Source organism: Ovis aries, chromosome X (assembly GCF_016772045.2).
Source record: "Ovis aries strain OAR_USU_Benz2616 breed Rambouillet chromosome X, ARS-UI_Ramb_v3.0, whole genome shotgun sequence".
NCBI classification, from domain to species: domain Eukaryota; kingdom Metazoa; phylum Chordata; class Mammalia; order Artiodactyla; family Bovidae; genus Ovis; species Ovis aries.
The window spans coordinates 119,922,940-119,946,014 of NC_056080.1; the positions used below are offsets into that span (position 1 = coordinate 119,922,940).

Genomic DNA, 23,075 nt, shown 5'->3' on the forward strand with positions numbered 1-23,075 from the left:
GTTAGGATTAATCATAATAAAATTAGAAGACACACAAAAAATTAAAACTTGGTTGGGATTTTGTATTCCCAAGTATGGTAGGTTCTTGAGAGCACAAAGAAGACACTCTGTGTAAAGGAGAACAGTATATTTGTAAATTAGTATATTTGTATATTTGTAAATTTGTGCATTCCTAGCACCAAGCTAAACTTGTGAAATTTGTTCATTCACTTTTTCAATAACATGTAATGAGTGCCTTCAATGTGTTAATTCCTGGGGATACAAAGTGACTAAAAATAAACAGGATCTGTTTATTGTATGGAAACACAAAAAACCTTGAATAGACAAAGCAGTCTTGAGAAAGAAGAATGGAACTGGAGGAATCAACTTGCCTGACTTCAGGCTCTACTGCAAAGCCACAGTCATCGAGACAGTATGGTACTGGCACAAAGACAGAAATATAGGTCAATGGAACAAAATAAAAAGCCCAGAGATAAATCCACGCATCCATGGACACCTTATCTTCGACAAAGGAGGCAAGAATATACAATGGAGTAAAGACAATCTCTTTAACAAGTGATGCTGGGAAAACTGGTCAACCACTTGTAAAAGAATGAAACTAGATCACTTTCTAACACCACACACAAAAATAAACTCAAAATGGATTAAAGATCTAAATGTAAGACCGGAAACTATAAAACTCCTAGAGGAGAACATAGGCAAAACACTCTCCGACATAAATCACAGCAGGATCCTCTATGATCCACCTCCCAGAATACTGAAAATAAAAGCAAAAATAAACAAATGGGATCTAATTAAAATTGAAAGCTTCTGCACAACAACAGAAACTATAAGCAAGGTGAAAAGACAGACTTCTGAATGGGAGAAAATAATAGCAAATGAAGCAACTGACAAACAACTAATCTCAAAAATATACAAGCAACTTATGCAGCTCAATTCCAGAAAAATAAACGACCCAATCAAAAAATGGGCCAAAGAACTAAATAGACATTTCTCCAAAGAAGACATATGGATGGCTAACAAACACATGAAAAGATGCTCAACATCACTCATTATCAGAGAAATGCAAATCAAGACCACAATGAGGTACCATTTCACACCAGTCAGAATGGCTGAGATCCAAAAGTCCACAAGCAGTAAATGCTGGAGAGGATGTGGAGAGGAGGGAACCCTCTTACACTGTTGGTGGGAATGCAAACTAGTACAGCCACTATGGAGAACAGTGTGGAGATTCCTTTAAAAATCGCAAATAGAACTGCCTTATAACCCAGCAATCTCACTGCTGGGCATACACACCGAGGAAACCAGAATTGAAAGAGACACGTATACCCCAATATTCATCGCAGCACTGTTTATAGTAGCCAGGACATGGAAGCAACCTAGATGTCCATCAACAGACGAATGGATAAGAAAGCTGTGGTACATATACACAATGGAGTATTACTCAGCCATTGAAAAGAATACATTTGAATCAGTTCTAATGAGATGGATGAAACTGGAGCTTATTATACAGAGTTTAGTAAGCCAGAAAGAAAAACGCCAATACAGTATACTAACACATATGTATGGAATTTAGAAAGATGGTAATGATAACCCTGTATGTGAGACAGCAGAAGAGACACAGATGTATAGAATGGACTTTTGGACTCTGAAGGAGAGGGAGAGGGAGACGGTGGGATGATGTGGGAGAATGGCATTGAAACATGTATACTATCGTGTAAGAAACGAATCGCCAGTCTATGTTCAATACAGGATACAGGATGCTTGGGGCTGGTGCACGGGGATGATCCAGAGAGATGATATGAGGTGGGAGGTGGGAGAGGGGTTCGGGATTGGGAACTCATGTACACCTGTGGCGGATTCATGTCAATGTATGGCAAAACCAATACAGTATTGTAAAGTAAAGTAAAAATAAAAATTAAAAAAATAAAATAAACAGAACCTTACTCCATGTAACTTGAAGTCTAGCAAGACAGAGAAGCATAAATAATTGAACAAATAATATATAAATTGTGAGGAGTATTTTGAAGGAAAGAGTATGCTATGAAATTGTATACGTGGTTGTGTTTAGTAGTATTTTTGAATAAAGTGCTCAAGAAAGCGCTCCCTGATGAAAAAATCTGAAAAATGAAAAGGAATAAGTCACGGAAGGAATGGCAGAAAAAGTGTACAGTCCACAATTGAATGACTGAATTATCTGCACTTTGTTTACTGCTCAGGAAGCTATGACAAGACCAAGTCTCCACCTTCGTTTGGCACTCCAGAGCTAGCCTCACTTTTTGTCCTCTGTTGTGCCAGAATCATTTGAGCAGTGCACCCTCTTCAGAGTTCTGAGACCTGACCTGGGCCTCTTTGTTGCCTCAGTGTTCCCTTTTTGCTTTTACTGCTTATTTAACTAATTCCTTGTATTAGACTCTGTTGAAATACCTAATACAGTTTCTGTTTTTCTATGGAAGTATTTTTTATTCAGTGTCTTCATTGACTCAGTCAGCAGGTTTTTTGCATTTCCAGTAATTTTCAAGATTTTTGACACTGACCCAAATTCTATGCAACAAAAGAGGCCAAAAGAAGACTAAAAGGACAAAAAAATTTTTAAGTCCTTCAAGTCTTCATTTAATTTAATGTCCTGCAATTGGTCTTTTTTAAAATTAATTTATTTAATTGGAGACTAATTACTTTACAGTATTGTAGTGGTTTTTGTGGAGAAGGCAATGGCACCCCACTCCAGTATTCTTGCCTGGAAAATCCCATGGACGGAGAAGCCTGGTAGGCTGCAGTCCATGGGGTCGCTGAGTCGGACAAGACTGAGCGACTTCCCTTTCACTTTTCACTTTCATGCATTAGAGAAGGCAATGGCAACCCACTCCAGGGTTCTTGCCTGGAGAACCCCAGGGATGGGGGAACCTGGTGGGCTGCCGTCTATGGGGTCATACAGAGTCGGACATGACTGAAGTGACTTAGCAGCAGCAGCAGCCGTGGTTTTTGCCATACATTGACATGAATCAGCCATGGGTGTACATGTGTTCAAGAAAAAGAAATACACAAAGGTCATTTGTGGGTGTGCACACAGCTTCCACGAACTGTAGGTATCAGAGGATACATAGCAGAGGATTATAGAAGTGTTGAAATAGTAACCCTCTAAAATGCCTGACTCCCTGGGCAGTTCTTTCTGGCTACAAGGAACATCAGCTGCTTACTTTTTGTGTCACAAAAATATTAGCAATTTCTTCCTAGGTGTGCATTTACAGGAAGTGATTGGGAAGTATTGATCTATTGCATTTCATGCAAATCCTCCTAAAACCTTTACATTTGGTGTTCCCTGAAACATATTCTGTGGAATAATGGTCTCTCATGAGGTTAGCAGGTGTTACAAGGAGGAAAAAAAAATTCTTTGGAGAAATAAATTTGAAAAGTTCTAGGTTAAATAGCAAACTAACCATAGATACTGACTTGCCCAGGACATTTCCAGAGTGTGCTTTTGACTCTGTGTGATTATTAGCAAATCCCCTTTGGCTCTCAGAGGTGGCCTAGTTTGTATGATTAATTACAGGTCATCCTATTTTTGGGTCACAGAACTGATGTAGCATTTCCAACACTTATTTGACCCTGGACCTTTTTTTCAAAAAGTGTTTTATGGACTCCATGGAGAATACTTAGGAAAGAAACATTGTATTTGGATCTATTCAATCTCTATGACTGCAATTATCTTTTGGCAAAGTAAAGTGAAAGTGAAAGTGAAGTCACTCAGATGTGTCCGACTTTTTGCGACCCCATGGACTGTAGCCTCCGTCCGTGGGATTCTCCAGGCAAGAGTACTGGAGTGGGTTGCCGTTTCCTTCTCCAGGAGATCTTCCCAACCCAAGGATTGAACCCAGGTCTCCCGCATTGCAGGCAGACGCTTTACCATCTGAGCCATCAGGGAAGCTCATGAGGCCCATCCCCTTGCTTCTGGGCAGAACAGAGGAAATGTGACCTTATAATCCATAAGACTGGTCCAGGACAGGCTTTCATGGCTGGGAATCTGAAGCTGACTGATACGGGGGAACTCAAAGATCCTTCTTTCTATATTCTTGGAATCAGAGACTGGAGCCATCAAAGGAGGAGGAAGAGAAGAAAAAGATGCTTCACATACAATCCCCATTCCCAGGATTTTCCTCCTGGATTCTGTGTGTGTGTGCGCGTGTGTGAGCACTTACTTGTGCCCAACTCTTTGCCACCGCCCACCAGTCTTCTCTGTCTATGGAGTTCTCCAGGCAAGAATATTGGCGTGGGTTGCCATTTCCTATTCAAGGGATCTTTCCAATCCAGGGATCAAACCCATGTCTCTTGCATCTCCTGCAGATTCTTTACCACTGTGCCACCTGGGAAACCCTGGATTCTGTACTGAGTCTTTAATTTAAGTATAGTTGATATACAATATTGTGTATTATAAGTGTTCAGTTCAGTTCAGTCTCTCAGTTGTGTCCGACTCGTTGCGACCCCATGAATCGCAGCACACCAGGCCTCCCTGTCCATCACCAACTCCCGGAATTCACTCAAATTCACATCCATCGAGTGGGTGATGCCATCCAGCCATCTCATCCTCTGTCGTCCCCTTCTCCTCCTGCCCCCAATCCCTCCCAGCATCAGTCTTTTCCAGTGAGTCAGCTCTTCGCATGAGGTGGCCAAAGTACTGGAGCTTCAGCTTTAGCATCATTCCTTCCAAAGAACACCCAGGGCTGATATCCTTTAGAATGGACTGGTTGGATCTCCTTACAGTCCACGGGACTCTCAAGAGTCTTCTCCAACACCGCAGTTCAAAAGCATCAATTCTTCATGCTTACCTTTCTTCACAGTCCAACTCTCACATCCATACATGACCACTGGAAAAACCATAGCCGTGACTAGAAGGACCTTTGTTGGCAAAGTAATGTCTCTGCTTTTGAATATGCTATCTAGGTTGGTCATAACTTTCCTTCCTAGGAGTAAGCCTCTTTTAATTTCATGGCTGCAGTCACCATCTGCAGTGATTTTGGAGCCCCCCCAAAATAAAGTCTGACACTGTTTCCACTGTTTCCCCATCTATTTGCCATGAAGTGATGGGACCAGATGCCATGATCTTCATTTTCTGAATGTTGTACAATATAGTAATTCACAAATTTAATGGTTATGCTCCATTTATAGTTATTATAAAATATTAGCTATATTCCTTGTGTTATACAATGAATCTTTGTAGCTTATCTTATACATAGTAATGTGTACCTTTTAATTCCCTGCCCTATCTTGCCTCTCCTCTCTTACCTCACCCCACTGGTTTGTTCTTTGTATCTGAGTCTGTTTCTTTTTAATTATACAACTAGTTTGTTGTATTCTTTAGATTCCACATATAAGTAATATCATATAGTATTTGTCCTTCTCTGTCTGATTAATTTCACTTAGAATACCACCCTCCAAGTACACCCATATTGTTGCAAATGGCAAAATTTCATTCTTTTATGGCTGAGTAATATTCTGTTGTATATGTATATGCCACATCTTTATCCATTCATCTGTTGATGGACACTTGGGTTGTTTCTATATGTTGCCTATTGTAAATAATGCATCTATGAACATTGGGGTGCATGTGTCTCTTCAATTAGTGGTTTGGTTTTTTTTTTGACTATTTACCCGGACATGACTGAGCTACTGAAGTGGCTGAACTGAATCATGCCTCTAGTCCTTAAAATTTACTATCCTCTCTGCCTGCCACACCCTTCAACTACTCCTGGTTTGGCTAGACTGGCTGATTACCACTTGTTCTTTATGAGACTAAATGTCATTTGCTACAAAAAACCTTATATAAGGAAAGAAAATATCATTTTTCCCCAAATAAAAAAGTATACTTTAACATTTAATATGCTTTTAGAAATGCTTCTCTTGCCCTGCAGATTCTGTTAACACTTCTTCCCAGTTTCACTTCACCCATCTGGTTGCAAATCACTGGTATAGGTAATACAATTTTCCTAAAAGAAGATATGAAGGAGAGTGCCAAGAAACCAATTTGTGGTTAAATGTCATCCTTCCCTAGGGATTTAGAGAGACTAAAGGCGGAAGAGAAGAATGCTCCACACTTACAAGCTGCCATGATTCCTTAGTTGCATTCCTGGCTCTGCAAATAAGTAGTTTTGTTGATTTAGGCATTTCAAAAACTTCTGGGTCTTCCTTCCCTCATTTTTAAAATGAGAAGATTCAACTAGGTTAGCATTTCTTGGTGTGCATTGCAGTAGTATTTTGCTAGTTGTTACAAAAAAAGGTTGGTTGCAGCTAGATATATTTGGGATAATCTAAGCAAAGTTAAATAGGTCTCTATGGATTATAAAATCCTGAAACATGCTAATGTCCTCTAGGGTTCTCTGGAGAAGACTTTAGTATGAACTGTTTTATTTTACATGTATTATGCAAGAAATCCATTTGATTTAAAATCTGTTGTAGAACTCGCATTTCTGTATAATACAGCTGGACTAAATGATCCCTCAGAGGCCTTTTCTATTCTTATATATTTTGATTCTTTGAATGAAATTGACCCTTGCCTTGTGTGTCTTATTTATACTCTTTTCCAAAGCAGCCTTAAGCATTCATCTCTGATTCATTGATAATCTGACTATTGACACACCCTATGGAGCTGGTGGTGTATGATTGTGATTCAATTTCTTGTGCCTTTTCAAATGACTCTATATTGCTGGAATGTACAATTTAGAGGATGGTGACTAGCTTCAACTAGTTGTTTTTCTATGTAAAAGAGGCTTGGGGGCATTCTGTGTTTGCCATTAGTTATGGAATCTAGGGGGTCATGTTGAAAAACTTTCTGGAGAAAATATCTTGGGAAAACACCTACAGAAATATGGAAATTTTTACAATGCTCCTATTACCTCAGGGCTGTGTGTTCCTTTTTCTGGATTTAGAATGATTAGTTAGGACAAAATAAAATGGGAAAGACTTTCCTTTCAAACAGCGGGCTTCTTGTCTCCATCAGTGCTCTGTTTGAAGGATTACAGCTGAGGTAGCTCTTGAAATGTCAAGAATGTGAAAGAAGACATTCTCATGTTTGAAGGGGAATTAGACCTTGGGAAGGCCTCTTACAGATCTAAGATGGATCTGCAGTGATGTAGTCTGCACATACTCAATTTTAATTGCACCTTTAGAATCTCTTTTCTGGAGATTAACCTCCAGAGATCCAATTTAGAACTGACTGAGCTAAAAGGGAAGCCCTGAACAAATAATACTTGTTTTTTTTTTCCCCCTTTAGTCATTAACAGAACTTTATTCTTCACTTTACTGTGCCCTTCAAAAGCCAAGAAATTGAATCCATGAAGAAATAAGATATTGGACTGAAATTTTACAAATAAGGTAGATGACTGAGAGTAGGTAATGAAAAACATGGCTTGGATGTGGATGGTAATATACATGTATGACACTTCATATACCTAACAAAGAGAGAAAAACTTGGGTAATTGCTAGGGAGGGAAAAGCACTGAAATACCAAATCAAGGAAAAAGTAAAAGCTACCCTTTTCCCCTGAAACTCTCTCTTCTCTTCTATCATAGAGATACAACTAACACCTACCAGGGTTGAGGGGAAAGATAAAATTAATAGAATACAGTCCCTATCCTTAAGTAGTTGTTAGTTCAGTGGAATAGACAATTAAGTAAGTAATTACAATCCCCTGTAAAATTAAATATAATAGAATTGTAGAAATAAGGAATAGGTGCTATAGAATGTTTTCCTGGTTAGTTCTTTGTTTTCTTGTTTCAGAAATCATTTCTTTTTCTTTTTTTTTTTTCATTTCTTTTTCTAAGGTAATATAAATATTCTTTTTATATTTCCTTCAAAAAATTTTGAAGTTTTCTCTTTCACATTTAAGCTTGAATCCATCTTGAATTAAATATTCTGTATGATGTAATATAGGACTTCAGCTTCATTTTTTCTAAATGGGTAACAAGTTTATCCCAGTATATCTTACTGAACCATCACTCCTTTCCCCACTAATTTACAATGAGCTCTGACATATATTGTTTCCATATCTGAATGATTATTTTTGATCTCCCTATTTTGTTCTGCAGTACATTGTTGAATGGAAGCAGTAATAGTGGATATCATTGTTTTCTTCTTAATTTTAAGGAAAGGAAGAATTTCAAATTGTTAACTATCAAGAATGATATTTACTCTATTTTTTGATTTTAGCCTTTATCAGGTTAATAAAATTCCGTATTATTCCTCATTGATTAAGATTTTAAAACATTGAATGTATATTGAATTTTGTTAAAAAATTTGTGCTTATTGATATCATTATGTATATTTTTCTTAATCTACTAGAAGTTGAATTACACCTATGGGTTTGATCATGTTAAACCAGCCTTATTCTCCTGAGACCAACCTAATTTTAATAATATATTATTTTTATGCACCACTAATTTCAGTTTGCTTTTTTAACTATATATATCTTTGCATCTATGATCATGAGTGAGATTTGCCTATAAATTCTCTTACTCATCTCTTACTCATATTGTTATTTTAAAATCTAAAATAAAGCAATAATTTTTCTTCTTTTCTAGTCTCTGAAAGATTTTAACTAATCTTCCACTTTTAAGGCTGCTGTTTTTATAGATATCCACCTCTTTAATTATTTTTAACCAAGTTTTAAATATGTCTGAACATTTAAAATATACTAATATAATTTATAGAAGATTTATGTACACCCATTAAAGTGTGTAATTCAATTTTTTATATTTACACAGTGTGTAAGTATCATATAATCTAATTTTAACACATTCCATCATTTTAAAAATAACCTTCTAACTGTTAGTAATATTCTGCATTCTCTCTTCAACCTCTTCTTCAGCTCCAAGCAACCACTGATCTATATTCTGTATCTCTATAGGTTTGCTTATCATAGGCATTTCATAAAAATGGAATCATCCAATTTGTGGTCTTTTGTCTCTGGCCTCTTTTACTTTGCATAACACTTCCAAGGTTCATCAATGTTGTGGCGTGAATCTGTACTTCATTACTTTTTATGGATGAATAGTATTCCATTGTGTGAATATATCACATTTTGTTTATCCATTCATTAGTTGATGGAAATTTGTTTTTTTTTTCCACTCTTTATTTTGAATAATGTTTATTATGTTAATAATATGTTTATTAGTTTATTATGAATAACAATGCTATGAACATTTATGAGCAAGCTTTTGTTTTAAAGCCTGTTTTTGATTCTCTTGACTATATACTTAGTAGTAGAATTGGTCCCTCATATAGTAATGCTGTGTTTAAATTTTAACAACTTAGAGGAATGGGATATGGGAAGGAGGTTCAAGGGGGAGGGGACATATGTACAACTATGGTTGATTCGGGCATACACACAGAGGAAACGAGAATTGAAAGAGACACATGTACCCCAATGTTCATCGCAGCACTGTTTATAATAGCCAGGACATGGAAGCAACCTAGATGTCCATCAGCAGATGAATGGATAAGAAAGCTGTGGTACATATACACAATGGAGTATTACTCAGCCACTAAAAAGAATGCAATTTCTATCTCTTTCAGAGAACTAGAACAAATAATTTTACAATTTGTATGAAAATACAAAAACCTCGAATAGCCAAAGCAATCTTGAGAACGAAGAATGGAACTGAAGGAATCAACCTGACTGACTTCAGGCTCTACTACAAAGCCACAGTCATCAAGACAGTATGGTACTGGCACAAAGACAGAAACATACATCAATGAAACAAAATAGAAAGCCCAGAGATAAATCCATGCATCTATGGAAACCTTATCTTTGACAAAGGAGGCAAGAATATACAATGGAGAAAAAAAAATCTCTTTAACAAGTGGTGCTGGGAAAACTGGTCAACCACTTGTAAAAGAATGAAACTAGAACACTTTCTAACACCATACACAACAATAAACTGAAAATGGATTAAAGACCTAAACATAAGACCAGAAACTTTAAAACTCCTAGAGGAAAACAGGCAAAACACTCTCTGACATAAATCACAGCAGGATCCTCTATGATCCACCTCCCATAGTAATGGAAATAAAAACAAAAGTAAACAAATGGGACCTAATTAAACTTAAAAGCTTCTTCACAACGAAGGAAACTATAAGCAAGGTGAAAAGAGCCTTCAGAATGGGGGAAAATAATAGCAAACAAAGCAACTGACAAAGAACTAATCTCAAAAATATACAAGCAGCTCCTGAAGCTCAATTCCAGAAAAATAAATGACCCAATCAAAAAATGGGCCAAAGAACTGAACAGAAATTTCTCCAAAGAAGATATACAGATGGCTAACAAACACATGAAAAGATGCTCAACATCACTCATTATCAGAGAAATGCAAATCAAAACCACAATGAGGTACCATTTCACGCCAGTCAGAATGGCTGCCATCCAAAAGTGTACAAGCAATAAATGCTGGAGAGGGTGTGGAGAAAAGGGAACGCTCTTACACTGTTAGTGGGAATGCAAACTAGTACAGCCACTATGGAGAACAGTGTGGAGATTCCCTTAAAAAATGGAAATAGAACTGCCATATGACCCAGCAATCCCACTGCTGGGCATACACACTGAGGAAACCAGAATTGAAAGAGACACGTGTACTGCAATGTTCATTGCAGTACTGTTTACAATAGCCAGGACATGGAATCAAGCTAGATGTCCATCAGCAGATGAATGGATAAGAAAGCTGTGGTACATATACACAATGGAATATTTACTCAGCTATTAAAAAGAATACATTTGAATCAGTTCTAATGAGGTGGATGAAACTGGAGCCTATTATACAGAGTGAAGTAAGTCAGAAAGAAAAACACCAATATAGTATATTAACTCATCTTTATGGAATTTAGAAAGATGGTAACAATGACCCTATATTAGAGACAGCAAAAGAGACACAGATGTAAAGAACAGACTTTTGGACTCTGTGGGAGAAGTCAAGGGTGGGATGATTTGAGAGAATAGCATTGAAACATGTATATTACCATATGTGAAATAGATCGCCAGTCCAAGTTTGATGCATGAGACAGGGTCCTCAGGCCCAGTGCACTGGGATGACCCTGAGGGATGAGATGGGGAGGGAGGTGGGAGGGGAGTGAGGATGGGGGACACATGTACACCCATGGCTGATTCATGTGAATGTATGGCAAAAACCACTACAATATTGTAAAATAATTAGCCTCCAATTAAAATAAATAAATTAATTTACCAAAAAAAAAAAAAAAAGAATACTGGAGTGTGTTGCCATTTCATTCTCCAGGGTTGCCATTTCAACCCAGGGATTGAACCTGGGTCTCCTGAATTCCAGGCAGATTCTTTACCGTCTGAGCCACTAGGGGAGCCCAGATGTTGGTTTAGAAGTAAGTTCAGAATTAGCCCCTTAAAGAGGATTAAAAACAGAACAAGCATTGAAGTTAACAATAAGGGTGAGGTTAGAGATTTGAGTAAGATTAGAGTTTGCAGAAGGCAGGATTGTGGTTATAGGTAATTTAGAAAAAAGAGTTAGGGTTAGAATTAACTATAAATTTAGAGCAGGACAGGATTACACATAGAAAATTTTAAAGATAAAATTAAGAAAAGAAATAATATTATAGGTAAGGTGTGAGAATATGGATAGAGTCAGGATTAATTTGAAAGTCAAAGGTAGGGTTAGCTTTAGTGTAAGAAATAGCTTCACTAAATTTCCTTCCCTCTGCTACATGGTAGCAAGTATAAAGCCTCTATCATTTTTGCCCAGAGTAACCATGATGAGAAGAGATTTCCTGGCAACCCTCATTGGACATTGAGTGTGAATTCAAAATTAATGTTTGTTTTGTTAAGCCATTGAGGATTTGGGATTGCTTTTTACTGCCATTTTAGTTTGAACTATCGAGATGGATTCATAAATCTAGGAATTCTAGTAAGCTGTTGATTGAGAACACCTTTAATAAGAAAAGAAATCATATATAAAAACATATATTTCCTTTCACCTCCATTTCCCTTGATTTGTCCTTCAGTGACAGCCATCCAGGTTCTCTTGTCTTATTTATATAGGTGTTGAACTAGGTAGTGAATCTTTTCTATTCAATAAATGCCCTATTTGTTATAGATGCTATGCTATCTTGACAAGATTCCACCTCCAGGGCTGAAGGGTTTATTTCCCAGGTGATGGGAAATTGTAGACTTGACAACTTTCAGGTATAAGCTGTCTTTGGGAATTGCCTCTGATGAAGAAAGTGACTTGGCATAAGGTTTTATATCTCTCTTGGGGACAGTGGCAATATGGAGGATTGGTCCCCTGCTTCAACTTGGAACAACTATGAAGCTTCCCATGGGAGTCAGCTAAGTGTGATGTTTTTGTTTTTCACAGCTCTCAATTGTCTTTCCCTTGGTGTTATATTCTTTGACTACATGCAAAATTAGTGAGGAAGGGTGATACTTTTTGGTTGAGTTTGTCTTTGTGAACTTATTTTACAGAATTCAATTTAACTTTCAAAGAAAATGAGGCTAAGTTGCATATTTTTCTCTACAAAGGTGCATGGGGAATAAGTCCTTATTGTGACTACATGAGAGCCCAGTTTCTCCCTCTGCCCATTCCTCCTTTCTTCCATTCCCCCATGCAGATGGATCCCAAGATCCTTTTCTAATTACATCCTGTATACTTATTTCCATCTCAGAATTTACATCCTAGGGAACTCACTCTACCTCTTAGAACTATTTATAAGTGAGCTATGAGTCACATAATATTTGAGAACCACTATGCTGTTACTGACTTCCCTGGTGGCTCAGAGGTTAAAGCATCTGCCTGCAATGAGGGAGACCTGGGTTCGATCCTTGGGTCAGGAAGATCCCCTGGAGAAGGAAATGGCAACCCACTCCAGTACTCTTGCCTGGAGAATCCCAGGAACAGAGGAGCGTTGTAGGCTACAGTCCTATGGGGTCCCAAAGAGTTACCTATTCTTGTTGGCATTGCCTATAAAAATACCTCTTTCTAATACATGCGGCTTTCTGGGTGATATGTTAACATGTGTCTAGGGGAATATGCAAGGAGAAATGGGCCTCAACCATGGAGATTGCATTGACCTAAGAGGGAACTGATTAACTGTGTGGGAACTGTGTTTCTGCAGTAAGCAGAAACTTACTACTGCTTGATGACAAGAAGTATGCTTTTATCTTCAGACCACAAAGACCTTCCAGTGCTATGGGATAAGACACTCCAGTCTTCCTTCTGACCCTCCTTCCCTTTTACTGGTAATAATGACTTCAGTTCCGTGCCATCAGAAATTTCAACCTCTCTCCATTGCTTCACTATTGGGCAAGAGTAGTCCCTAGCTTCAGTGGTATAAGATATTTGAAGCCATGGGCAGCAGTAACCCCATTGGTTTCAAAGTGGCACTTCAGCCTTTATTCCTTGGCCCATTCCTAGGAATCAACCTAGTCATGGTTGCAAAGGAATGAGGTACTCCTGCTTTCTTCTCAGGGAACTGAACTCATACCAGTAGCTCACAGAGCATCGGAAGGGTATACATGGTGGAAGAAAAGGCCAGTGGATTTTGTCACACATGGCTCCAGGTATGGAGGAACAGAGGCACTTAGTATGGTGACCTTGACGATAACACAGGTATCCAAGGCCATTTGGGATAGAGGTCAGTGAAAGTGATCAAGTCTGCATGAACAGTGGGGAGTTGTAAGGTTTCTTTTGGCAACAGGAACAGATAATACAATGCCCACAAATATGATGCTCAATACATACCTATTGAACACAGAGTGACTACTATCAACTGGAAAGTAAAACATCAACAGTATGGACATGGTTCTCTCTACTCTTGGAGAGCTTAGAGTCTGATGGGGATAAGATAACAATCCTATAGCAAAGAGAGCATGTGAGCCACCCTAAGCCCCTGCTCAGGTTAAGAAGATAGGAATATTTCAGAGTCCAGTTATTCTGTTCATGAGGAATCAGTGATGTTGTTATTAATATTGCTTTTGTCATTTACACCTCTTGTCTTTCTTCTAGTGTCATAGTCTTTGAGTATACAGAAAAGGGTAATATTCTCTGGTTGTATTTGACTTTGTGAACTTATTTAACCAGTTACAATTTAATTTTCCAAGAAATGAAGTGGTGTATTTTTTCTCTCAAAAGATGCAGGGGGGAAAAAGGCACATGACATATTAGGCAACATTTAATAAATTTAATAAATTAATAAGAAATATCACAAAAACCTGGAAGGGATAACATACAGGAATCAGGAATAAGACAACATTTTGCAACCACTCACAAAAAGTACCACTTGATGAAGGAAGATTTACAGGAAATAATATAAGGCAGTCCATTGCACGTGTCTTAAACAGATATATGTATATAATAGTACATCAAAATGATCTGTTTGACAATAAATTCACCATGTTTACACTTATCACATGGACTTTAAAACATTTATAAAAGTTGTAGATTTAACATTGAACTGTAAGATTTATATCCAAATGAAAACACTTATTTCATACCAAACTGCACAGAACTTACGAATAGCACATGATGTTAGAATAATTACTGTGTTGGGTACTATTAAGTACTACTGCTTGATGACATAAGAATTATTAACAAATGTGCTATAAGCTATTATCATTCAACTTATTGCTAGTGCTTTTGAAAATAAGTGGTTTATATTTTCTTTGTAAAACATGTGCTATGAGCTTGCCCTGATAGTTCAGGAAAGAAATCAGATGTTTCCAATTTTCTCTATACTCACAATACTTCAGATCTGATCTCATGGTCTTTTTAAAGACTGCCAAAGGATTTGCATTTGAGTCATTCTTATAACACCTACTCTGCCTTACATTAATACAACTCGATGGATTTATGCACCATACATGGCATACATGCAGGACACCATGTATATGCAGAACTCATGCTCAATGCATGCTATGTTTCCTCAGACATTTTCATTTCAGTAAGAATTAGGTCTCATTCAATTTCATATAATTGTTTTTAACATGCAGTTTGACAGAGCTAACAGGCAGGTAGACTTTACTTTCATGTTATAATTGGGCATGCTCAAGTAATTGACTGGCATTTGGCAGTGTTGCAAACCACTTAGGGACTGTATGAGTTTCTTCAGATACAGCATCTCTCCCACTGCCCTTGTGGCAGATTGTTGGATTTATCTATGCTGTGTGTTGAGGACACACACTGGGGTTTTTAGAAATTTGGATTCTGCCTTCACCAATTTCAAGATACTCTAAGGTGTGTAAGTAACTGTCAGGCATAAGAAATAGCATCATGAAGTCTTTGGAAATAGATCCACAATTGTGTGAAATGGACACACATGGAAATATAGTTACTGAAAACACTTGTATACTCTACACACAGCATAGACTTAATAGTCTGACTTTAGTAATGTTTGAAAACCTTTCATGGTTAACAAACTAGTAAAATGGTACTGAATTCTTAGAGAGCAACAGGCCCACGAATGAAACAATGGCCAACACTGACTGTAACACAACACTATATTTAACAAAGGTTTAAACATCTGGTACGGAATTGCAGTACAATGAAGAGCTTGCCACTTTCACAAATTAGCTGCAGCCTTTCCCTGCACTAGAGAGTTTGGAAGGATCTGAAAATGAGATATTTTGTTTAAAATCCAAATGGAAACTCTGTATTTCTTTTTTTCCCAGAGTTCAGTAAAAGCTTCTTTAATTACTTTTTTTCACATTCTAAGGGCCCAGTTCTGTAGTCCTTAATCAAGTAAAACTTCCAAAGTCTTGGGCATCTGCTTCCGATGCAAGTTTTACTCAAAAATGGACTGCTAAATTAGGTCCTATAGACAGAGGTACCATAATTAATATGCTATTTTAATAAGGCTCAAAAATGCTAATTTCATTTTGTGTGTAGCACACGAATTTCCAGGATCCTGATATCAAAACCCAATTGATGTTGAATCCTGGCTTGGGAAATAGCTCTGGGATTTTGTTTCCCAGTTTAATCATGGAATTAGGTATTTACGAAGGACCAGAATGAAGACACTAATTCCAGTTTGTTTGTCATAATCAGAATTTGAACATTATAAGAAGTGAAAAGCTATTGTTGGTGTATATATCTCTTGTCATCCTTCCACTTCTGTAGTTCCGGTTAACTAGCTGCTATATTAAAATGCCACTATGTTTGGGGACAGACATTGCAGTAAAATATCAACACAACATTCTGACAATGTCAAAATTTCCCCTGTGTGTGACAAGAAATAAGTTCTGCCTTTGACTCACTAATAGTTGTGGTAGAGTTTCAGAAGGCAGAACCTATTTTACTGTATTTATGTGTGTAGATGAACAGAGCAAGAATTTAAAGTGCATATTTACTGTTAACCCGGAAAAAAGAGTCCACCGAATTTGTTCAATTTTGGTGTGGTTGAAAACCGCTGTCATGTGTATCATTCTGGTCTCCTGCAAATGCCACCTGAGGTGAACATCAATGTTTCCTTATATGCAAAAGAAAAAGAGAGAGAGAGGAGAGAGAGAAAGAAAAAGAGGGAGGGAAGGAGGGATGGAAGGGGGGAAAAATCAACATTTTTGCATCAATTAAAATAAGTTATTCTCAATCTATTATAAACAGTAAATATAGAACCCTAAATCTCACTATTGTAAGCATGATTGTAAAGTACAGGATTGCAAAGCTATATATAAAACACACTTTTCAGATGGCAATATTTACATTAGTTATGACCGGCAGAATTAAAGAACAATTTTCTACATTTGTAGCTTTACCATAGGAAAAGACTGCGCTGCGCTTTCTTACACACTACTAATCCTTTCACTAATCACATTGGAGGGATTAACCGGTAGCTCCAAATTCTCAACTTGCATCTCTATACCAGGCTCCTTGTCATCAGCTTTCTTAATTACTGGTTCATTGGTGTGCCGGTAAATGTTAACATTAAGCTCCCTCCCAGACAAAGCAGTGGCAGCAACTCTCGGGATTTGTCTGATTGGAGGCTTTTTATCTGCCTTATAATTGCAGCGCAAATAGTTGGAGAAAGCCCTTCGGTAAACTTTGTTGAAAAGCGTGTACACCAGAGGATTAATTCCTGAACAAACATAGCCAATCCAAACAAACACATTCAGAAGCTTTTCCATGAGCTTTTGATTACAAGCCTTCCCACAAAGAACCGACAAAATATTAGTAATAAAAAATGGGCACCACATGATCAGAAACACAAAGAACACAATTCCAAGAACCTTCGAGGCTTTCCGTTCATTGTTGATAGCTTGCATGGTGCCCCTAGGCCGTCTTTCTTTCTTCTTCCTTCGGCGTGGGTTCAAATCTTGGTTCGGGTTTGCAGAATTCTCTTCATCGGTGTTCGTCTTGCAGCATTTCAGGAAATTCAGGTTTATTCCAGGCGGTTCCTCAGTGTGGCCGTGCAGTAACATCAGAGCTTGGCGGCGAAGGACGTGAATCGTCAGACAGTAGGTAATCACCATGATTGTCAGCGGTATGAAGAAAGCTACGAAGGACCCAATAAGAACGAAATTTGGGTCATTCAGCACGCAGGTGGTGTTGTTGACGAACACCTTGTCTTCATCCCTCAGTCCAATCACTGGGATAGGAACTGATACACCTACAGGAACAAAAAAGAAGGTAGGACATTGTTACAGCATATGGAAGCATTGAACAGGTTTGTACAGTGGGATACATTCAATTGCATATCACTGGAGAAAATTTAGATCTGATATTTGTTGAAAGCTATTCACAGCATAAAGTGATAGTCACATGAAAGAGTAACAGTATGACATCAGAAAATGACAGCTTTTTTTCAAGTTAGGAATGCCTTCTCACCAATTTTCTGTAAAAGACTTGTAATTGCCATTACTGAGATAAATTATAAGTATGGTTGTATATAACAGTGAATTGTGTCTTTTTTGTTTTAGCTCCAATTCCTAGAAATGTCCCAGCTCATAGAAGGCATTCACTAAATATTTGTTGAATGAATAAATTTGTGTCTGTATTCAATGACATCAATAAATTCAATTGTTCATTTTTAGCATTCCAAGTGCAATAAAAATGATGTGCATACCATCTAGGAGTAAGCATGTCAGCATTGACTAGGCTGAGTTTAAGATGAGTTTTTAGCTAAGGACATCCTTTCCCAAGGAAAGTGGTCAAGAAGAGGAACTTCTGTGGGTGAGTCCTTTGGAGACAGAGCTTGGGAGCTCCGGAGTTTTTTGGAGATGAAGAGGATAGTATGCCCCTCAAATAGGAATTAGACTGGCCACAATGCAGACATAGTCTCTATGCAGAAACTGAAGGAATTGTCTTTTTAGTAAGCATTTTCCTGAGACTCTGGGAGAGATACAGTCCTCCCATTTAGATGTGGAGTTTTGAACTCATTTGTTTTTTAAGAATACTGAGAGGTGTCCATCTAGGTAAGCACCTCCACTAATAAAGAAGTTCACAGGCAAAAAATATCAATAAGAAGATGGGAGCAGAATCTTGTGCCTGAGCATAAGTAATATACCTAGAAATTTTTGGAAATGATTATGGCAAATCATTATGGTCGATCTTGAAGAGGTCTATCATCAATAAGCAGGGATAACTTGCACAAATGAAATTCAAATTTTACTGTTAATTTATTTTTTCTTGTGTCCACAGGAACTTGAAGCCTGGGACAATGCAGGTTGCACTTCTAGGATTCTATCAGAGATCATTATGAGGATTCCTGGGCTGGTGGCTCTTTGTACTATGAACTGTGAAAGAGGATAGAAACACACTCTCAAAGATCATTGCTGGCTTTAGGGAACACACAGGGAACCATGACAAATCTGAAAGTCCCTATAGATTGTCTTAACATGCTTTGTCAGGTATAGAGTGCTTGATGATCAAGAGGGGAAAATATTTTTCTTTGCTAAGAGCTTGTTGATGACATTGATAGGTATTTAATTTCTGGGAAGACATGAGGAAGAGTTATGAAAACTTATCTTTAAGCCTTCTAATTCAGGCCCTGAATTTCTTACATGCCTGGGTTTTTTTTTTTTTTTCCCCTCGAGAAAGAGACCAAGTGATGGTATGAGAAGCATCAATAGATGTGACAAGATCTTTTGGCGTATTGGTACATACCTGCAATTCTGAACCTAGGCATGCCATTTAAGAAGGCAAGAATGGCTGTGAAAACTAGGAGACACTGCAAACAGAAAGTGTCCTCAGGTAATACAGTACAGGATCTGGTGAAGCGACCCTTGAACTCTAGATGGGAAGAGTGGCAAGTATGAGAAGGTAATAGTCACCAAATTTGATGAACCACACAGGTTACATTTCTTAAGAGTTATAAAATGATAGGTAAGAATGTTGCCATCTTGTATTCTTAGAGTCTTTATTCCAAAAGCCATAAATATGAGGGAATATGTAGAAAGAGCATAGGTCAAGCTTGCCTGAAAGAAGCCAGTATTGGCTCATCCTTCATGAAATGTTTTAGTGAGGATAAGGCTGTAGGAAGTTTTCTGGAGTTAAGGAAGCTAATATGAGATTAAGAAAAGAGGGAAGGGTTTCTTGAAAACAAATCATTTACAACAGAAAAAATTAGAGAACATAATATTAAGAGAGTCTTAAAATACCAATCAAGCAATGTTAATATGTGGATCTTCTTGGAATTGTGATGCAAACAAATTTTTAAAAATATTCATGACACAGGTGGAAATGTGTTATTTTGAACAATAACTGGCCTTTGATGATAGTAAATAATTATCTTTAATTAGCTTTTAAAAGTGATGTTGATATTGTGATTATGTGGGGAAAATTTTATATTTTTAGATATGTATATACTGAAGTGTTTACGGATAAAATATTATGATTCTGAGGTTTGTTTTGAAATAATATGGGAGGGAGAAGTGGACAGAAGTACAGATGATGCAAGACAGTTCATAAATTGATAAATCTTGGAGCTAGATAATGAGTACATGGTTCTTTATAATATAATTCTACGTAATTTTATAATCTTTTAAAATCTTTATACCAAAAGTTTAATATTTAAGAAATGGAAGCAATTAAAATAAAACAGAGATTCTTTCAGAAGCATGAAAGAAATGGCTGTTAGATCTCAGATGATAAAAGTCCGTAAGATTTACTACCACTGCTAACTTTGGAATGGATTCCTTCTAGAGCAAAAGTCTTGGGGTCCTGAGTGGAAACACTTACCATTTTGGTATAAATGTAGAGAAGAAGGCCATTTTCTGACAAAATGTTGGTAGAAAACTGTGTTATACTTTTTCAGGATCCTATAGCAAGACCAGAGGAGGGGTAAAGTGGAATGGCTCCCCTTCCAAACTGTCCCCCTCCCCTGCCATCCAACAATGTGGCAACCAGACCCTGAGGCTAGAAACTTAATCTGGGGAGTTTGTATTCATTCTGAAAGAATTCCTACAAGGGTAGCCATATCTACACTCAGGATACAAGTGCTGGAGTGGAGAGTCATTTCCCCAAGGAAATGCTGCACAATCTTTTAGGTATTCCTAGATATCTGAAATTTCTAGGGAAGGCCTCACACACTGACCATAATATCAGTGGAAGTCAGCATTACTCAAAGCCCAACTCTGAATTGTATTAGCTTGTTTCTGTTAAAAGATTTATTTACTTTCCTAAGGTAATCTTGGGCCTAAAAGTAGGCCTTGTCTAGAGACAAGAGAGTGATTCCAGATAAGCTAATGATGTTATTGGGTGTATGAGGTCAATTTTATCCCTGGGATCTATTTGCATAATTTTTGTACATTGAACAAAGAGTGATTCTAAAACTGCCTTTCACTGAGTCTATCTTATGTGCCAGGCATTGAGCCATGTGTATTACTGACATTAAAGATATAAAATATATTATCTCAATTTCATTAAAACTCCTATAATAGAGATATTATTTAGTGAAGTAGCTTAACCGTTTTACCAAATCTATATTGTCATTTGTTTTGTTTTTGTTTTTATAGAAACTGTGAATGCAGTCAACAAAACAAGAAACTAAGTTTCTTTTGACAGTATCTGGAAATTATATAAATAATACTAATAGCAACTAAAGCAGCATTAATAACAGTATCTATTATATGGATTATCTTATTCAATACTTAAAAAAATTAAAAGCATATGTCAGCAGTTCTCAAAGTGTGGTTCAAGGACCCAGAGGGGCCTCTGAGATTCTTTTAGAGAGTTTGCTAGATTTCCCATTTCCAACTATCCATCTTTAAAACTGTATATTCTTTATAAACTTCATACCAAATAGTGCACCACAACAGGTTGAACACAGATACATCTATGAGAATCCAACTATCTTTCCATAAAACTAAATATTAAAGAGATTTTAAAACTGTTAAACAATGCCTGTCTTCTCTCTTAATTATTTTTGGAAAAATAGTTAATTTTTATTAAAAAATGTTGTTAACATTAAATGGATTCATTATTGTTATTTAAAATGATTCATAGATATTTTAAACATTTCTCAGCTTTAATTTCTAATATAATAAATATCAATAGATATAATCCATATAAACACAAGCTCTTTGAGGTCTTCATTTGTTTTAAAAAGTATAAATAGGCCCTGACACCAAAGAGTTTGAGAACTGCTGTTCTATATTAGTGGATGAAGTTATCTAAACCCTGAAGAGTTAAATTCAGCCAATGTATAAAGTGTTTCTCAGTATTCTAAATTAGTCAATTAGTAGAAATTCAAGTGATATCAAGTAAACACAAACTGTCAATAATAGCAACAAAATATTTTACATGCATTATCTCACTCATTGTCATAAAATTTTTGAAAGATATATATTATTTGGTGAAGTTAACTTCAGAAAACTAGCTTAGCAAGTATAATGGAGAAGTATTTGATATTTTAAAATCTTTGACTTGATCAAGGAGAAAAAGTGAAAATGAACTACCATAGATAATATCAGGAATAAATAACAACAATTGTAATAATAATCACTTTTTACTGAGTGCTTTTTATTTGTCACACACTGAATTAAATGTTTTACAATTATTATATACTTTCATATATTATTTAATCCAGACAAAAAAATATAGAAAGAAGGAATTATTAACTAGAATCACTTAATCTTTCTGAAATTAACTTTGAAAAATGTATATCATCTCTAGAATTTTAGAAACAACAAAATTAAGTTATAATTCATGTTCTGCTGAAAATATCTGGTACTACTTCAACCAATAAACAAATATTTTGCATGAATTGTCTCATTTGCATCTCAAAAAACCCTGTAAAATTGATTATTATTCATTAAATTTACTAAGGGAGAAAAAATACTTTCAATAAACATGGGGTCTTAGCATTTTAAGAATATTGAATTCAATAACAGTTATAGTTCAAGTTTTTATTGAAAATATGTGTTATTTTGACTATTAGTTATCATTTATTGAGTGCTTACTGATTTTGGTACTTTAGCTGCAGTAATTATTTTACATATATTATCTTATTCTAGACTTCCCTGGTGGCTCAGACAGTAAAGCGTCTGCCTACAATGCGAGAGACCCAGGTTCAATCCCTGGGTCGGGAAGATCTGGAGAAGAAAATGGCAACCCACTCCAGTATTCTTGCCTGGAAAATCCCATGGATGGAGGAACCTGGTAGGCTACAGTCCATGGAGTCGCAAAGATTCAGACACGACTGAGTGACTTATTCTAGCCTCATAAAAGACGTAAAATAACTTGGTGTGGTTATTTTACATCAGATAAGGAAAGTAAATTTAGAGAATGTATAATGATGTTTGCATTATTTCTTAAAGCCTTGAATTCAAGCAACACAGATCAATTATCTTCAAGCAATCAGATAATAATATCATATGCCCATGATTCTTAGATGTCCATTCCTTTCAGATTTTTAACATCTTCAAAAGTGCTATGTGTCTTACAATTGATAGTATCTTACAATTAGTGTTAGCCAGATAGCAGTCATTATATAGTCATCATTGTCTGTGCACGTGTGAGCCTGGTCTGAAAACCTTCTTTTGACATCTTTTGGTAAGATCAACATTACCAGCAGCAAAATTTACAAAATGAGTAACAGGAGCATGGTAATAGTTCACTGTGAACAAAAAATTATGT

General features: G+C 36.7%; 1 protein-coding gene across 1 annotated transcript in view; it reads right to left on the reverse strand.

Annotated features, from left to right (window-relative positions):
• Positions 1–17,270: 17,270 nt before the first annotated feature.
• The window catches only part of HTR2C (5-hydroxytryptamine receptor 2C), a 148,283-nt gene continuing 142,478 nt past the window's right edge, over positions 17,271–23,075 (reverse strand). Inside the window, 1 exon segment of the mRNA XM_060407996.1 lies at positions 17,271–17,607. Coding sequence (XP_060263979.1) covers positions 17,271–17,607 — 337 coding nt within the window.